At 39.6% G+C, this 17377-nt stretch overlaps 1 protein-coding gene across 2 annotated transcripts in view; it reads left to right on the top strand.

Annotated features, from left to right (window-relative positions):
* The window catches only part of CUNH1orf21 (chromosome unknown C1orf21 homolog), a 122438-nt gene that overhangs the window by 85161 nt on the left and 19900 nt on the right, over positions 1 to 17377 (top strand). For both annotated transcript variants that reach the window (XM_006907741.1, XM_015586120.2), the window contains 2 exons: positions 7039 to 7115; positions 14860 to 14920. In XM_006907741.1, coding sequence (XP_006907803.1) covers positions 7039 to 7115; positions 14860 to 14920 — 138 coding nt within the window. The remainder of the gene's footprint in view (positions 1 to 7038; positions 7116 to 14859; positions 14921 to 17377) is intronic.

The raw sequence follows: 17377 nt of genomic DNA, 5'->3' as shown, positions 1-17377 counted from the left end.
AGACCCCACCTGCCCCCCCTTACCCAGGGGTCAGCCTCTGACAAAGGCAGGGGATTCTTGTAATTGGGGCTAACAAGCAAGACCCTCTTGCCTGTTGGGACCGTGATTGAGTCGGAAGGATTGAATCTGGGGTTGCCACAGGGTCTTGAATAAATGAAACCGAGATGACGGGCTAAGATGAGAACCAGCAAAAAGGGGAGACAGTGCTTGAGCACCTGGATCCAGTCAGGCCTGAAATGAGCTTCACAATTGTGAGGTCAGCCAACAAACTCCAGGTCTTCAGACAGATGTTCTCTCCATATGCACTGCTTCTCTGCCTGGAAGCTTACGTTTCATTCCCTTCACGAGAAACGCACCTCTGCCCAGCTCTGTGTTTGCATCAGTAGCCATGTCACCTTTCCTTTGTTTTCCCAGAAAGATACCTTTACTTAGAATGTCAACCCATCCATTATGCATACGTAGCAAGGAAGCCAAAAAAAAAAAAAAAAGCCAAAAATGTGGCTGTCGTTCTCAACTATACCTTTTCCTCTTCCGTCTCCCTTATAGATTGAGCTGACCTCAAATTCGATCAATTCTTATATTCTAATTTAGCATTCGGGATTTTTTTTTTTAATTTTTTCTATGACATTTGCAATTGCTCAATAAGGGCAGGGATCTCGTTTGTCTTCTTCTTGTTGTTTCTCTCAAAGCTTAGCAAGTTGCCCAGCCTGGAGTGAGCACACAGTCATCTTCTCGACAGCTCTCAAATCTCGTCCCTGTTCCCAGAGTAACTATCATATTAATAGGAGCTATCATTTACTGCACGCTTCTTGTACCACAAGCGACCCAGCCAAGCAGGTACTTGCTTTTACCCCCATTTCACAACTGAAGGAACTGAAGCGCAGAGGTCGTGTAATCTGCTCAGGGTCACACAGGCGGGAAGTGGAGAGGCGGTCTGTTTTCTGCTGTGCTGACCCCTCTTGTCTCAGTTCAGCCTTTCATAGACTCTCTTCTCATTTACTGGCACAGCTTCCTCGTGGCCTCTCTGCTTCCGCCTCTGAAACACAATTCTGATATTTTGCCAGAAGCTACACAAACTCCTTCATTGTTCCTCCTCGTTTCGAAGGGAAATCCAGATGGCCTAGCATGAACCCTTCTTAGCCCGGCCCCTGCCCACCTCACCACCTTATCTCTCATGTGCCCTCTTGGCACCCCAGGGCTTTCTCTGGCTGTGCCAGGCTCTGTGTGGTTCTCAGTACGTGCTACGTTCCCTTCTCCCCCTGCCAAGGTGTGATTCCTTTCCTCTAGACCCAGCCCTACCTGGTTCCTTCTCCAGGAGGCTTCCCTGACCTCCTCCTCTGCGTTAGGTGTCATCACACATACTTCTATCCTTTTTAAACGTCTGCCCACTTTTTTAGTGGATGACGATTGTATCTCTGATTTCTAAGCACAGTCTGGCACATAATACCGTGAAACACTGCTTTAGGGAAGCATGGGCTGTTAGGTTTCTCTGCTATGGTTTTGCACCGGGTTAGAATGAGCAGAGCCCTTCTGCTAGCCTGTGCTGGACATGTAGCATGTGCAAGACATAAACTTAAACTACTGATATAAGGAGTTGTTTTTTATTGTAACATAAACTACCCTTTCCCAACTGAAACAAACATCTTGGGCAAAAATGGAAGATGCTTCTTTGAAATTAGTTAGTTCTCTGGATGTGTATATAATATTTCTTTGAAAAACCTGAAGATACGGCACCTTGTTGAAGATATTCTTAATTTGTGATTCTCAGTGGAATGTCTAATGTTATAGTTTGCTTCTTTTAAATTACTGACATAGCGACTTAATGACTTTGTTCTGGATTTGTTGGTATACAATTAAATCTGTCCTGAGCAATTCCTTACAATGCTGTTTACTTTTTAAAGAATATTTTAAATATTTTCAATGAGACTTGAGAAGCCACTACGTGAAAAATATTAGATGCTTTAAAACTGACTTGCCCCACTTAACATTTGCTTGATATAAAATGATGTACATGGTTGTATTTTAATTTATAGAAAAAAGATTTCCATAAAGCCGAGACTTTTCATGCCAGCTTCATCACTACTAAATAATTTCGACAAAATACGAGTAATTCTAATAATCTCTTTGAGCAGGTGATTTTAAGGGAGGTGTTGACTTTACGTAACTATAATGATACTGGTGGGCCCAAGTCAACAGCTGCATCTAGAAGCTTCGGCCTTACCATTTGTTTCCATCCAGACATTCTCAGCTAATCACCATCATTCAGAAGACAGAAGATAAAACTTCTTTATATTTGAAGTAGGCAGTGTGCTATCTCATGTTAATACTACTTGAGAAATCGCACGTACCACATCAAATGAGATTGTGCTCTTAGAAAGAATACATTCTGTGGGTTATATCCCAAAAGCCGGAATGATTACTCATTTATTTTATAGCTGAATGTGTTCTTATTCTTTAAATATGTGTGCCCCACCGCACCAATCTCCTAATTCTAGTTAATAAATAACCTTTTCCAGTGTTCATGTACTTTGTGAGATGCAGTGGTTCACATGTACACACGAACACGCTCTGTGCATGGAGAGGAACCTCGGGAGAGTTTCTGTTTGGTGTCTTTGTGTCTTTCCTCCCAGTCAGTTCCTCATCAGCAGCCTCTGGAGCTGTTACTCCGACCTCCACTGCTTTCCTCTCGGCCTCCAGCTTCCTGCGTCCATCAGACCCTGAGATTTCTTTATACTGCTGGGCCCCCCAAAAAAGAAAGTGAGGTTTCTCCCACACTTCCAACCCAGAATCAACTCAGGAAACCTCACAAGGCCACCGCTGCCTAAGTCCCCTGAGACTCTGTGGGACACCACCGGCAAGGACGTGATGAGAAAAAGAAGTTTTATCTCTGGCCAACAGGGAGGTGAAGTTCGAGGGAATTTTTTGAAGAAACTGTCAGTTCCTGTTGGTAGCGTGACTTTCCCTTAGAGAGATGCCACCCAGGGGTCCGGGAGCAGTAGCATGAATTCGGTTGGTCTGACTGTCGCCAGCATCAGAGAAACTAAGAAGGGAAAGACAAGTCTACTCTAGACACTGACAGGTGTGTTCTGTTCACAAAGAAATAAAATTATTTCTTTGTGAACAGAGAGAAAGTTGTTCGATTTGCTGTTTAAATAAATCTGTCACTACCTGACATTAGTTTGCAAACGTTTTTGAAACATGGAGGTGTTTTTCAGCTGATGGAGCCCCTAAGTGTCACAAAGTTGACACGATTGCTCCTCCCGTGGACCCCTGGACCCCGGAGCTGGGTTTGGAATCTGCTCTGTGGAAAGCCGATGGGGGAATCCGGCGCTTTTCCATTTTCGAAAAGTTTGGTGACATCTTAAATAGTTCAGTGTAAATTTACCATGTCACATAATCTAGCAATTCCACTCCTAGGGATCTGCCCAAGAGAAATGAAAATATATGTCCCCACAAAGACTCGTATGCGAATGGTCATAGCAGGTTATTCATAACAACTGCTGTCTAGAATAATCCAATGGCCCCAAAGTGACGAACGAATAAAGGCGGTGTGTCCTACATTGGAATATTATTTAGCCATTAAAATAAGTGAAATGCTGAAATTTGCTACAATATGGATGGACCTCAAAAACATTTTACTGAGTGAAAAATGCCAGACACAAAAGGTTATAAATATATATATAAATGTTTATATATATATATAGGAATATATATTTCATTTATATGAATCTAGAAAAGGCAAAGTCATAGATAGAAAGCAGACTCGTGGTTTCCCAGGCCTAGACATGAAAACATGAAATAACTGCAAATGGATGTGAGGAAATGTTTTGGGATGAGAGAACTTTTCTAAAACTGGATCGTGGCGATAATTGCACAGCTCTGTAAATTCATTAAAATCGCTTAATCATGCATTAATAATGGGGGAATTTTATAGAATATAAATTCTACCTCATAAGGTGGTTAAATAGTTTAAATAAGGCATGTAGCATAACTAAATAATCAGTACTTCTTTTCTCTGCAAAAGAAGTAGACGCTGTGGCCTTCAGACTCTAAAAGTTCCCGAGACCTTCTCAGGGACTCCTCCAGCTGATTTTCCTAGTAATAACTAAGAAACGCTTTGCCTTTTTTGCTGTGTTGACATTTGCGCTGATGGTGCAAAAGTGAGGGAAGAAAAGCCGCTCACCCTTTAGCACAGATCCAGGCAGCGCCACCAGACCCCATCAGCAGTCACTTATTTCCACCTCCATGCACTCATCGTGGAAGGATGCGTTCCATTTCCACTTAAGAATGTCCTTTATGAAACGGTAAAAATTACTTAATTTTATTAAATCCTGCACGTTGGATGCGTATTTTTTTTATAGTCTACGTGATGAAATGGGAAATAGACAAAGTATTTCTTCAGACTTGGGTATTCGGCAAAACTTTTCTCAAAGATGAATGAAGAGAACTTGTCACTTCAAAGGAAACAATTGGCAGTATTTGTTGCCAGTCATAAAATTCAGACTTTAAACCAAAAGTAGAATTTTGGAAAACTTTATACCACCATGAGTTTGACAGCTTCTGTCCCAATTTTTCTGATGAGATTGATGGTGATTTTAATAAATATGGTTTTTTCATATTGTAGAATGAAATGTATTAAAATTTGGAGACTATAGCAAAGAGATCTTGATACTAAAAAGTTTGAGAACTGCTGGCCTCGTGGCTAATAGCATGGACTCTGGGGCCATTCTGCATGGGTTCAGATCCTAACACTGTCACTTAGGTGTATGATCTCAGGTAAGTGCTTCGCCTCTCTGTGCCCCAGCTTCCTCATCTATAAAAATGGTGCTAATAATGGTACCTATCTCAGAGAGGTGTTGTGGGCATAAAAATGAGTTGATATATGTAAATATTTATGAACATTAAAAGGAGTTCATGTCTGTCAATCACTTAAAATAGTGCCTGACATAGTAAGTGCTCAGTGAGTCGTTATTATTGACTTTGGTGAGCGGTGATTTGTAAAAACAAATACATTATAAATATATAAGGGATAGAAAGCTCTATGTAATTTGATGTACTTTATTTTTCTCTGAAGTCTGAAGCCGCATTTCCTCCCTTTGCCTCCCTCCCACCTTTGGCCCTCACACTTCCCAGAAGTGCATACCTGTGTGTGCTGACCTGAGGGGTCACCTGTTGTCTCACCTGAATAGGAGGGCTCTGCTCATCCATTGAGTTTCTGTTATTTGCGGGAAATTCCTTCTTTGCTTAGCAACCATACGATGTGTTTTGAAGGAAGATTTGGCGAGGCAGTGTAATTATGAAGGGTACAGTTTAATAAATTGAATATAACCCATACCGTTGTATGTCATCTGTATCCTTAAAATTAGAAGCCACTTACCTGATCCAGCAATGTTTGAAATTGCAATGTGTCATTTAGTTTCAAAGAGTTCGAGAAGTTATGTGACTAGAGAAAAAGTATAAGGTTCTGTCATATCAAATAGGTCCATTTTTAATGCTTAATCTATGCGTACAGAAAGTTTAAGGGAGAAAAATGACTAAGTTGGAGGGAACCTACGTCTTTGGTCCAGCAGAGAGACTACATTTGAGCTATTTGTATCTCTAACTGTTAAAAGGAAGTTGATTAATTCTACTAATATTTGGTAAGCACCTCCCATGAGGTGCCAGGCACTGTGGCCCAGATGGGGAAGAGGGGACGTAGGCCCACCCTCCTGGAGTTATCGCGTTAGACTTTCTAGTTGTTCTCCCCCCTGCTTTGTAAAAAACAAGGTAGTTCATCTGTTGTTCTCTGACCCCATCAGCAGAAGAAACAATATATCGATCGTATTTTTTAAATATTCATGAAAACATTCTTAAGTTCAGTGAAAGTAAGGTAAACTTCAAAAGAATCATAATGATTCATTTTTTTCCTCCTAGAAGATCACAAACAAAATTACATTCTGGTTTGGAATACCAATGTTATACAGATAAGCTCGTGTTAAATGATAAATAACAATGAGGGCATGTAAATCATTGGAGGTTCATTGACATCAATGGCTTTTGCTGTCCTAAGAGAAATACGGACTTCAAATTTTGAGTTCATTTTGGGACCATCTGTTTTGTGCCATCCCACATCACTCTGCAAGTGGTTGAGAACAGTGGGTCAGCCCACACGAGTTTTTATGCCTCTCTCTAACCTGGGTCTTTAATTATTGCCACACCTCAGCTTCCTTGAGTGTATACAGTTACTTAAATATTAGTATATATTCTAAATTTAAATTAGTTTAGCCTTTCATTTCATTTTAAGGGTATGTTTTGTGAGCAAATTATAAAGTATCTCTAATATTTTTAAAAATACAATGTTTGTAAAAATACAGAGCAGTAATACGATTGAGATGGTGTGCTTACTGATATATCGGTATTTTAAGACTTGGGGGTGTTTCTTTCCCATGTAGTTGGTTTACTGGGCATAAGAAATCAGACCAGGCTAACAGCCAAAAAGTGCCTCTTGAATACAGGCTGTTATTGAATTTTATTAATTCAACTGAATTCAATCCCAATATTTGTTGTGGGTGGAAAACGGTTATTTTTAGTCATGTTCTTATCCCTGTTACTGCTAGGGCCTTGCGCAAACTTTATGTCTCAATAACCACCGTTGTCTTTTACAAATAAAACGCATTGAAGTCGGTTAACTGGGCAAGTCAGCAGAGGCTGTGATTGTCCTTCCGCTGCTCTTTTTTGACACTAGAATCTTCTGTTCTTTGATTCTCTTACCATTTTCAATAACTCACCCTAAAAATCAAATATTAGTTGTACTTACTTTTCTAAACAGAGTCATAGTTGTTATAAAGCTATTGCTCTTTTCATGACCATGCTCCCAGTGAAAATGTTTGACAGTTCTACCTGGACCATGCAACATCTTTGCAAGGGCTTTTGTCCTTGTGAAGGAACCAACTGTGGAGGGTTCCAAACAAATCTAGTATTTGTGCGATGAAAATTTATGCTGTCATCAAATTGCTGATTCTCATCCTTTCTTTTAATGTGTACATTTATGTGTTTCAGGAAAAAAGTGCCAGTTCCAATGCAAGACTTAAAACAAATAAAGAGATTCCAGGATTAGTTCATCAACCCAGAGCCAAGTAAGTTCTGGTTTCTATTTTGTTATCTTGTTTTTAAAGCTAAAAATATTTTCAGAGTGAGTTTTATATTGCCTACCAGATAATCAAGACTTGTTATAAAGCTTCAGTAATTGCGACTGGTGTGATTTGGTCTAACAGAAAATAATAGAGGGTCCCAAAACAGACCCAGAGTAGACATTGAAAACCAGTTAGAAGAAAAGAAAGGGGAATATCTTTATGAACACGGGGTAGGGAAAATTTTCGAATAAGTCACAAAAGATGTAGATCGTAAGGAAAATGATTAATTATTATGATCATATTAAAATTGAGAACTTCTGTTTATCGAATATACTGAAAGGGAGAGTAAAAGGCCACAAAGTAATGGAATGGTTTTCAATGCACATAATCGAAAATAGTCGGATTTCCAGAATACATGAAGTAATTCTACAAATCACTAAGTAAGACAGAGAATGCATAGAAAAACAGGCTAAAGACATGAATAACCATTTGACTGAAGAGGAAACATGAATGGCAACTGTATATGAACAAAAGCCAGTTCATGCAACAAGATAAGCAAAAATTTAGAACTCTGACAATACAAAGGGTTGACCAGAATTTGGAACAAAGGCACTCTTAACTCCTGCTGGTGGGAATATACACTGGTACAAATGCTTCGAAAAACAATTTGTATTATCTAGTAAAATTGTCCCTACATAGACCTTCTCCCCAACAAACTTCACTCTCAGATACATATACTAGCGAAACTCTAGGGCATGTGTGCCAGAAGAAATATCATAGCAGCATGGTTTTATGAGCTTTTGAAGCTCTCGAAGGTAAAACACAAGCGTCCCTCAAAAATATAATGGCTAACAAAAATATGGTGCATTCTTATGGTAAAAATACTGCATATTCATGGAAATGAATGCTCTGTAGCTACACATATAAAGATGGAGGAATCTCATGAACATAAGATTGTAAAGTAAGGAGTGGTACCTGCCTCCATGTAGTTTTATTCATATAAAGTTGAAAACTAGGCAGAACTTAGCGATATTACATATATATGTTTGTATATATGTATATGGTAAGGTAATAAAGACAAGCAAGAAAATGAAAAGGCATTAAATTTAGTGTAGTGGTTCTTTCTGATTGAAAGGAAGACGATGGGACCATGGATTCTATTCTTTAACCCATTTCCCATTTAGAAAAAAAAAAAAAGTGCAACTCGCTGCCAGCTTTAACTTAATTTTACATAAACACTCTCTTTGAGGCTGAAGCGAATCTGACTCGTTTTCAATATGAAAACGAAATATGAAAACTGTTCTTGGAGGTATTTCTAAAGAGAACTTGTTGCTAATCCTAATGTAACAGAAATGTATATGATGATCAGCTATTAAATAATTTTTTTCATATGATAAATTCGAAAGCACAGAACAATACAAAGCGGAACATCTAGGATTTGACATTTTCGGCGATCGAGAATTACTGTATTTTGTAAATAGAAATACCACTACTAAAAACAGAATGCTATAAATAGAAAAATGTCATTTATTTCCAAAGACTAACGATATACTACAGCGATGTGAAATAGTAATAAAACGAGATATTTTGTGGCAAACTTTGGGGGTAAGGTTAGGACTATAATCTGTGAGTTATCTCGAGATGAACACGGCATCCACCTCTAGCGAGGATTCTTGAGGCAAACGGGAAATGGATTAATCTGAGTGGTGATTACATGGGTGTCCCTTTAATTATTATTATTTAAACACATGCAAATACCATGTTTTCTTTTCCATGTGTTATGTTTTTCACAATTAAAAAGTTAAAAGAGAATAATGAGTAGTTTTCTAGATTGTTCTAGAACTGAATCTACCTTGGTAATAAACTGAAATGCACTTTATGTGACTTTGAAGCTACCTCTCCTTTCTTCGAAGAGGCTCCGTTATCCTAGAGGCTCCAAGTTGCTTTTGTGATATTCTCTCAAAAGGTGAATAAATTCCCTGGGGGGTCCTGATCATATGAGTACCTTTGAACAGTCACCCCACTCCCTAAATCAATGGGACCATTACGTATATGTAATTGTAGCCCCACGAGTCAAAATCACAATCAGAGGAAGTTGTATTATCTCTGGTTCCTCCCAGGAAATTGAGACAAAAATAACCTAGTTCATAATCCCTTTAACCTGGCCCAGTGCCTGTGGCATTGCTACAGCCATGGCTACCGTGATACAGAGGTCAGGACTCTTCAGGGGGTGGTGCATGAGCTCAAAGATTTCATGTTTTTCATTTCAAAGAAAAGGAGACATTTTAAAATCCGCTTATCATGTGCAATGTCAGTATAATGGTACAACCGGATTTTGTACCCATGGATGAGTAGAACGCTGTGATCGCAGCCTCCTGTGTTCCCTTCACTGGCGTCATCAGCCCTTGGGGATAACAAACATCTGAGGACAGAGTCAATCATCTTTACCTCCAAGCCATTTGATAGGTGTCGTTTTTTTAAGTGTTTCCCTTATCTAGGAGTTCTAAGGAGAGACTGGATTAAGGAGGATTTCTTTTTTCCCTTTAGAGCAAATGGTTATTTAACTTGTTCACACTACAACGGCACGCTTGCAAACTGGCATGGGCTGAAGTTCTTGGAGAAGCTGATTAAATTGGCTCATGTGTTTACATTAAAATTATGAAGAAAATCCTCTGTTTCCCACACAGCAGCATGTTCGTGAGTGTGTGCATATGTGCGTGTGTGTGTGCGTGTGTGTTCTAAACTATGAGTCAGAACATGGGGTTCCTGGAATTCAACTAAGAAACCTTCCTAGAGGGCCAAGAAGAGTTTACTTCTCCCACCTGCTGACATATAGGATCAAGGAGACTCTTAATTATTGTGTATTTGCATCAAATAAAATAATTTCTTTTCTCATGAATGGAAAGACAGTCTTATACCAAATAATGGCAGACTGATTAATAATAAAGGCAGATAATCCTCACTTCTTCATTTGATGCAACACATAGCGCACATTCTTATTGACTTTGTGATCTCAGGCAAGTGACTAATGTCTTTGAGCTTCAGTTTTCTCAGAGAAAAATGGAGGTGAGCAACCCTGTCTTATGGTCTGGAGATTAAATGAAATAACGTGTGCCCAGTGCTTATCACAACATCTGGCGCTTGGTAAGAACCTTAGTAATTAGAAACCACCCAAATGCCCTTTAACAGGAAATTAGGTAAACAAACGACACTATATTCACACAATGGAATATTAAAGTTAATATTAAATGAGTTCATTTAAAGTTAATATTTAAATTAGTTAAAATGAATGTACTGCAGCAATTACAACGCTGGATGGACCTTAGCAAAATAAACCAGAAGAAATGAGCAAGACCTGACTGATGATATAGAGCATGATGCACTCTTACGTTAAGTTAAAAACAACTAAAATAAATCAACAGTTGCGTGGGAGGAAGATAAGGTAGCTCTAGGTTGTTGTCATGGTCATTAGCTCCTAGCAAGGGTGTGTCATAATGTGAGGATTAGAATCAACCCCTCTTCCCTGAGGTCCAGTTGAAAAATAATGGTGATCATGAAGAAATAGCTGTGTTCTGGCCAAGATTTGCCAGGAACCCACTGAGTAATTGAATTTCATCTTTGCAGGTAAACCATTAGGGCATGAAGACCTTGCCTTCTTCATACTCTCGTGGCTTAAGTTTTTATTATCTAGAAGCTTTTTTTTTTAAGTCACTAAACACGAAAGCCATGTATCTTTCAGCTCTAAAGCTCATTTTATCTACCTTACGTTCATTTGCTTGCTTGTCATTAAGATTCCATCGCGTTGTCATCCCTTGTCTCATGAAGCTGAGAAGTTGCAGAAAGAAGACCTTCTGCTGGCTCAGGGTTAAGTCATGAGAGCTTTGCCAGCGCCAGCTGGAGGTCCCAAGAAGTGCACTGGGTTTTCCAAGGTTGAGTCGTTATTTATTAGAGAGAAATAGGAATTACTGAAATCGTTAAGCTTTTTTAGTTACAGCAGGCACCAACATACAGGCTTTTATAAAAGATCTTTGGATCTAATTAATCTTAGCCATCAAGTATTTGTAATTTATATGCAAAATCATAAACAATTCAATCATCCCTTTCTAACATCTTGAAGAAAGATAGAAAGCCAGCGTGCTTTTCTTCTTCCTCACTCCTCACTCACCATCATCAAATTGTGCATCAGAAAGCATTTTAGAACCGAGTCATTACCCAGGGACTGTTTTTCACGGCGCAGTTTATAGTCTCGATTAAAAACTAGTATTAAACCAGTGTTGGTACAGTCTCCACATAAGAAGAGGCCAGACATCCACATTTATCGAGGCAGAAGTCAGTTGATACACGGTAATTTATTTCACCTGAGTAAAAACGTTGTGTCTGTCTCTGTCGGAGAGATTTCGGAGCTTCTCTTCGAGACAGACCCATGGAGAGCAGCCTCATGATCTCAGGTACGTCGTACCTAAGATGACGCACAGGTAACAGAGACCTCGTGCAGGCGTTCGCCCCATCTGGATGTGTCTGCCACTCTTCCAGGACCACTGGAGTTTATCTGATAAGCTCATTTAGTGCATCGGGGTTTGATCATAAATAAGTCAGCCTTCCACGCAGTCTCTCCTGTCTAACACAGTCTACGTACTGTACTTCACGGTGGCAAGATAGCAAACCAGTCCGGTGGGTGACTCTTCTCGGTAGGTTTTTCATTGAGGCAGAGGCAGGCAGGGATGTTCGAACTCTCTGAGACAGAGAAAAATCAGGCAGCGTTTCTGTATCAGAGGAGTGTGATTATAGAGACGTACCTGACTGAAGGCCAGTTGCCTATGTTTGGTTAGAATCGTTTCTCAAAGGGCCCCTGAGAAAATGAAAATGGTCTTTTACTTCCTAATGGTTGTATTCTCTACCCCAGAGTCAGGTAAATATTTAGTTCCAGATTCAGGTGGGGTTGAAAATACACTGGCTTGTCTAATTAATTCTGGGTTGGGTGGCTCTTGTTCAGTTTGCTTTAATCAAGAGATGCTTTTTTTTTTAATGGTTAGGAAAGATGTGGTAAAACTACACAAAACCTAAACCACTGAGGTTTCTGTTCTTGCTTTACCGTATATGCAGCCTGAGCTCGTCACCATCACCTTTGGTCCCAAGCTCCTGATATGGACCTCTGAGCCTGGGCATCCTCGATCACAGGGGTGGCAGACATATTCGCAGAGTCGCTTTTACTTAAGGCTTCCCCTCTTGTTTGTCTGATGTGCGTATGTATGAGTGCTCACCTCACGCCCCTGTTTTCATGCTGCTGCATTTCAGTGAAAGAGTTCATGGAAGCTAGTAACAGTCATAGAATGACTGGGGAAGAGACCTCCGAGACCAGCCCTCCGCTTTTACAGATGGAGAATCAGAGGCTTATACCTCACCCCTGCTAACACACTGTGCTGCCTCTGTGCGGGGTCATGAATCACATAAATTTGCATAGAGATCACTTGGTCAGTTAATTAAACATTTATTGCCCTCCTGTTACATGCAAAGCGATATATGCTAGGAATTCTAACCTACATGTTTCCACGATGAACATCAACTCCTAAAATTGCCATTTTTATGATGTCTTTCGGCATTTTCTAGAAACTAATATATATGTGTGTATATATATAAATATATTCTATAATGATAAGTATAGATAGATAGATCTATAGATATAGATACAGATATACGTACAGACATAGATATAGATGATGATAGAGATAGAGATGATAGAGATAGAGAGAGATAGAGATAGATAGAGAGAGAGAGAGAGAGAGAGAGAGAGAGAGAGAGATAGAGATAGAGATAGAGATAGAGATAGAGATAGAGATAGAGATAGAGATAGAGATAGAGATAGAGATACCTTTCCTGTCTAGGACCCAGAGCTATTCAGCAAACTTATCTACTGAGAGTTTGGCCAAGAACAGGAATGATGCCCCAAAAGCGCCAGAGCAGCCACAGTGGATGCCAGGACATCCGTGTTCTCCGCTCAGGAGAAATCCCCCCAGCTCTCCCTCGGAGCCTGTTTACACATAACTTTAGATATGACTCTCATAAACTTGGCTGTGCTATTTCCACGCATGGAGTAGAAGCAGCAACTGGGAAGGAAACCGAAAGAGGACTCACACCTCCTCTGACAAGAGGAAATGAGAGAAAAGCTCAAAAGCGGGCAAAGAACTAAAGCCTGATAGTTCGGGCCGTTTTGCTTGAGAAGGGCCAGCTCTCCCTGTCTGAGAGGCTCGGGGGCCATCTCAGAACAGTGTTGTGACTGAAGGTCGTGGACGTGGCCACTAGTCGCTAAGTAAAAGCTGAGTCATGTTTGTGAGAGAGCCTCCATAAATGAGTATACAGTTTAGAAGACGTGCAACCAGAGTGGCTCAAATGAAAAATATGTGTGGCTCTTAAAGATGTAAAACCACGAAGAATCTGGGAAAACTCAACTATGCATAAAGGCTTTTCTGTCCAGCCAGAGAAGAGACCGTTTAATATGTTCTCATCATCCCAGATTCTGCCCCGCCCTTCAAACCTGCAATAAGACAGGGCCTGTTTCTGAAACAGGGCATTTACTCTCTTTCAGTGATCATGTAAAAGATGGGCAAAAATTACATGATGTATGTCAAAGTCCTTTATAACCGTGAAAGTTGATTGCTAGTCACATACGTTTGTTTTCCTTTCGCATCGGCGCTGATGCCACTGTGCCCCCAGATTTTAAATCTTGATTTAACACATGAGAAAACCTTGGCCCCCTTGTCTGTCACAGGAGGTCTAAAGGGTTTGGGATCACTTGTGCCACACACTCTCTGGCCCCTAAAGGATGAGGCATAATGCTAAGGGGTATGTCAGGTAGGCTGCTCGCCACATCTGGACTTGAAGAGAAGAAGCTACTCCAGAGCCAGGTCCCTGCTCCACCCACAGCCACTTCAACCAGGAGGCACCGACGGCCAGCAACACAAACGCTGTGTGGTGCGTCTGTCACCCCAGCGTCCCGAACCTCCTTGGAACACCTACTGCTGTTTGCTAGGTAGAAACTATGGTCATTAAAACCAAGGTCCCTTCCTCCCCACAGCCTTTGCGTCTTCTCTGTTCTCCTCACCTTCTAAGTCTCACTCCGTGTGCTGTTATATGGCGCAAGAAAAGCAAACACACAGGACGAGTGCTGCTCAGACCTGCTTCCTGACTTAGTCCCGCATTCTGGTGGAATTTCAGTCCCAGAGAGGTACATTCGCTGTTGCCGATGCAGAAGGTGTTTAGGGCCAATGTCAAGTTCTCAGCTCGTTCGCTGCCAGCCCACACCTATCAGTCAGCTGAACAGCATGCTGATACTGACGACCTTTGTAAACTGCACCTTTCAATATAATAACTAGGATATATATTTTTTTACAGTTACACACCGGGTTGAAATATGGCCTGTGCTGCTTGCCTATGCTGTTTTTAAAATCACAAATGGGTATCTGAAGAAAAAATTTGACATGCACTTCCCAGAAACATCACTGTAAATAACATGTGCTTTGAAAGGAAATTGTATTTCTTAAATCATAAGCCCTGATAAACTATTATGTAATGCATTTGTAAGATTACTGTAATAACATTTATCCCTACTGTAACTTCAGAGTATTTCAGTGGAAAAGTCTGCAATAAAAAAATATCTGCCCGCAAAGTTTACGGACTCGGCATTTTTATTGAGAGAGCTAGGTTTAAGAAAAAAAATGAAATATGCCCTGAACTACTCTTTGTTTTTCAGCATGCACATCTCTGAGAGCCAACAAGAATTCTTCAGAATGCTGGATGAAAAAATCGAAAAGGTAAGAAGTAAAATTAAGTACATGATTCAAGGGAACCATGCTAATTGCCTCATGATTTAAGTAACTATATTCCGGTTTTTGTTACAAAGTTATTAGGGTTTTTTTTCTTTTTTATCCCTTTTCTAAATTTTATTTTATCATAAGTTTCAAGTATACAGAACATCGGTTAGACATTTATATAGTTTATAAAATGATCCCCCTAATTGCTCTTTCTCCCCTCTGGCTCTCCACCTAGCCATGGCAATAATGCTGACTGTGTTCCCTCTGCTGTGCTCCCCATTCCCGCGACCATCTATTAACTACTAATTTGTGCTTCTTTAACCCTTCATCCCTTTCTCCCAGTCCTCCAGCCCCCTCCCCTCTGGCCGTTACAGGATTGTCCTCTATATTTGTGAGTCTGTTTTTTATTAGTTTTTCTTTTTTATTCTTTAGATTCCACAAAGCTATTCTTGTAAGGGGAGTAGAGATTTAAAACAAAAGTACCCCCTACACCAAAAAAAAAATAATGTGGCTCTGAGAATATTTAATGTATATTAGAGCTTCCCAGGACCCTGGGCTATTGCTGATCATTAATTCAAGTGTGTAAAGCCAGATAGAGACTAGTAAGAACATTTGTCTGCATATTATCTGCACTCGATGCCCTGCTCTGACCTCAGACTGCAAGCAAGGAGGCACCTGCCAAAACTTATCAAAGGCCTACTGAATGCCTGACACTGCTCTGGGTTTTTTACAAACATCACTTGGCGTGTTGCGATCAATATCTGCCTCGAGGTCATGGCCGTGAGACATGTATTATCTGCATTTTACAGACAAAGAAACTGAGGCTCAGAATGCCTGAGTGATTTACCCAGGTTTGCCAGACTAATAATAATAATAATTCCCCTTCTCTGTGGCTCCAAAGCAGTCTCGAAGTTGCTTTTCTAGGAATGTGTGGATTTTGCATTAACGGTAAAATACAAAGTTGATCCACGTGGAAATTGAATTTAGGATCTTAGAGTGCCATATGCTAATCAACTGAATGAAGTATGGATTACTGTAACAATTACAGGCTTACATACTTGTAGAATTTCAATTCATCACTGCAGAGGGGTGAGTTTTAACTATTAAAGCTATAAATCTGAGTGTTATCATTTGAAGGCTTTAGTCGGAAAAAAATAAAATCGTAAATTCAGAACATATCACTGGTTAAGGCATCACATTGAAATTTTTTTAATTTTTATGTATTTGTGGTCCTTTTATCTGAGCATTTCTTTATGAATTTCTAAGTTATAGTATATATCACTCAATGGCAGATAATGAAGGAGGTCTTAAATTCATCAGTATTTCAGCAGCAGACCCCACTCTATGGCAGACCCTGTGAAATAATAATTCTATAATCTCCTAATGCACCATTAAAAGACCAGCAGATATCACCAATGTGAAAAATAGAGATGGGTAATGAATTAAAATGATAGTTTGGTCTATAGTACTCCATGACTATGCATACTCATTTAGAAGTGTAATATTTTTATTTTTAGTGAAATTTTGGCTTACGCATGACTTTTTAGAGGGAAAATTTCATCCACGAGTAATTACCAAGTTTCACATATTGGTTCAAAAGCTGTTCAAGTTGCTGATAGCATTTTGTTTTAGTAAAGAGAAGCATAAAAAGAAATATTTTGTTCCCACTGTATTGGTGAAGATCTTTACTTTCTCAGTCAGTTTGTTTAGATTTTTGTTCCTCCGCTAGCTTTTTGGCAATAAAAAGATCTGCTAGTAGTCAGAGGTAGTCTGTAAAAATTGAAACCCGAATCGTAAGTTATCTTTATAAACCCTGACATGGCATTTAAGATGATCTAATGCTTTTCCGGTGTGTTTTCATAAGTGAAATTCTACCTGTTTTTACTCAAAACTGAAATTCGTGGTTCCCGTCAGACACTTGGATTTCCCTTTTTTTTTTTTTTTTTTTTTGCATCCAGAGTGTAGATCATGATGTGTTTCGCACAACAAAAGCAAAGCTTCTAACTTGATCATTTACTAGATGGGAACTTCCCTGGACACAGGAGATTCATAGATTCACATAAACAGTCTTCCTACTATTGAAAACATTTATGTTCTAAGAGCTATTGCTTAATCTGTGACATGCACCCAGTTACAGATTTCTAGAGGAATTTTCTCTCCTCTCAGAACCAAACTTTTCTGCTTCTCTGAAGTTCATCCTTCTGAATATTGTGAATATTCTATCCTGTGTATCACTTAAACATTGATCCTCCAAAAATTAAAATGTTCCTTCTTAATATATGTGTTTGGCTTGATGTTATCTTCACCACAGTTTATATAACCAAAATTAGAAGTCGGAGTCTTACAAATTATTTTCCTGATTTTTTACCATTGCTAAACATTTCTTTGGTCCGAGCTATCACGAGGACAACTGTAAACGTAACTCAGATCTATTCTTTAGGTTTTATGGTTGATTTA

Source organism: Pteropus alecto, unplaced genomic scaffold (assembly GCF_000325575.1).
Source record: "Pteropus alecto unplaced genomic scaffold, ASM32557v1 scaffold101, whole genome shotgun sequence".
Classification (NCBI taxonomy): domain Eukaryota; kingdom Metazoa; phylum Chordata; class Mammalia; order Chiroptera; family Pteropodidae; genus Pteropus; species Pteropus alecto.
This window is presented reverse-complemented; position numbering and strand designations above follow the sequence as displayed.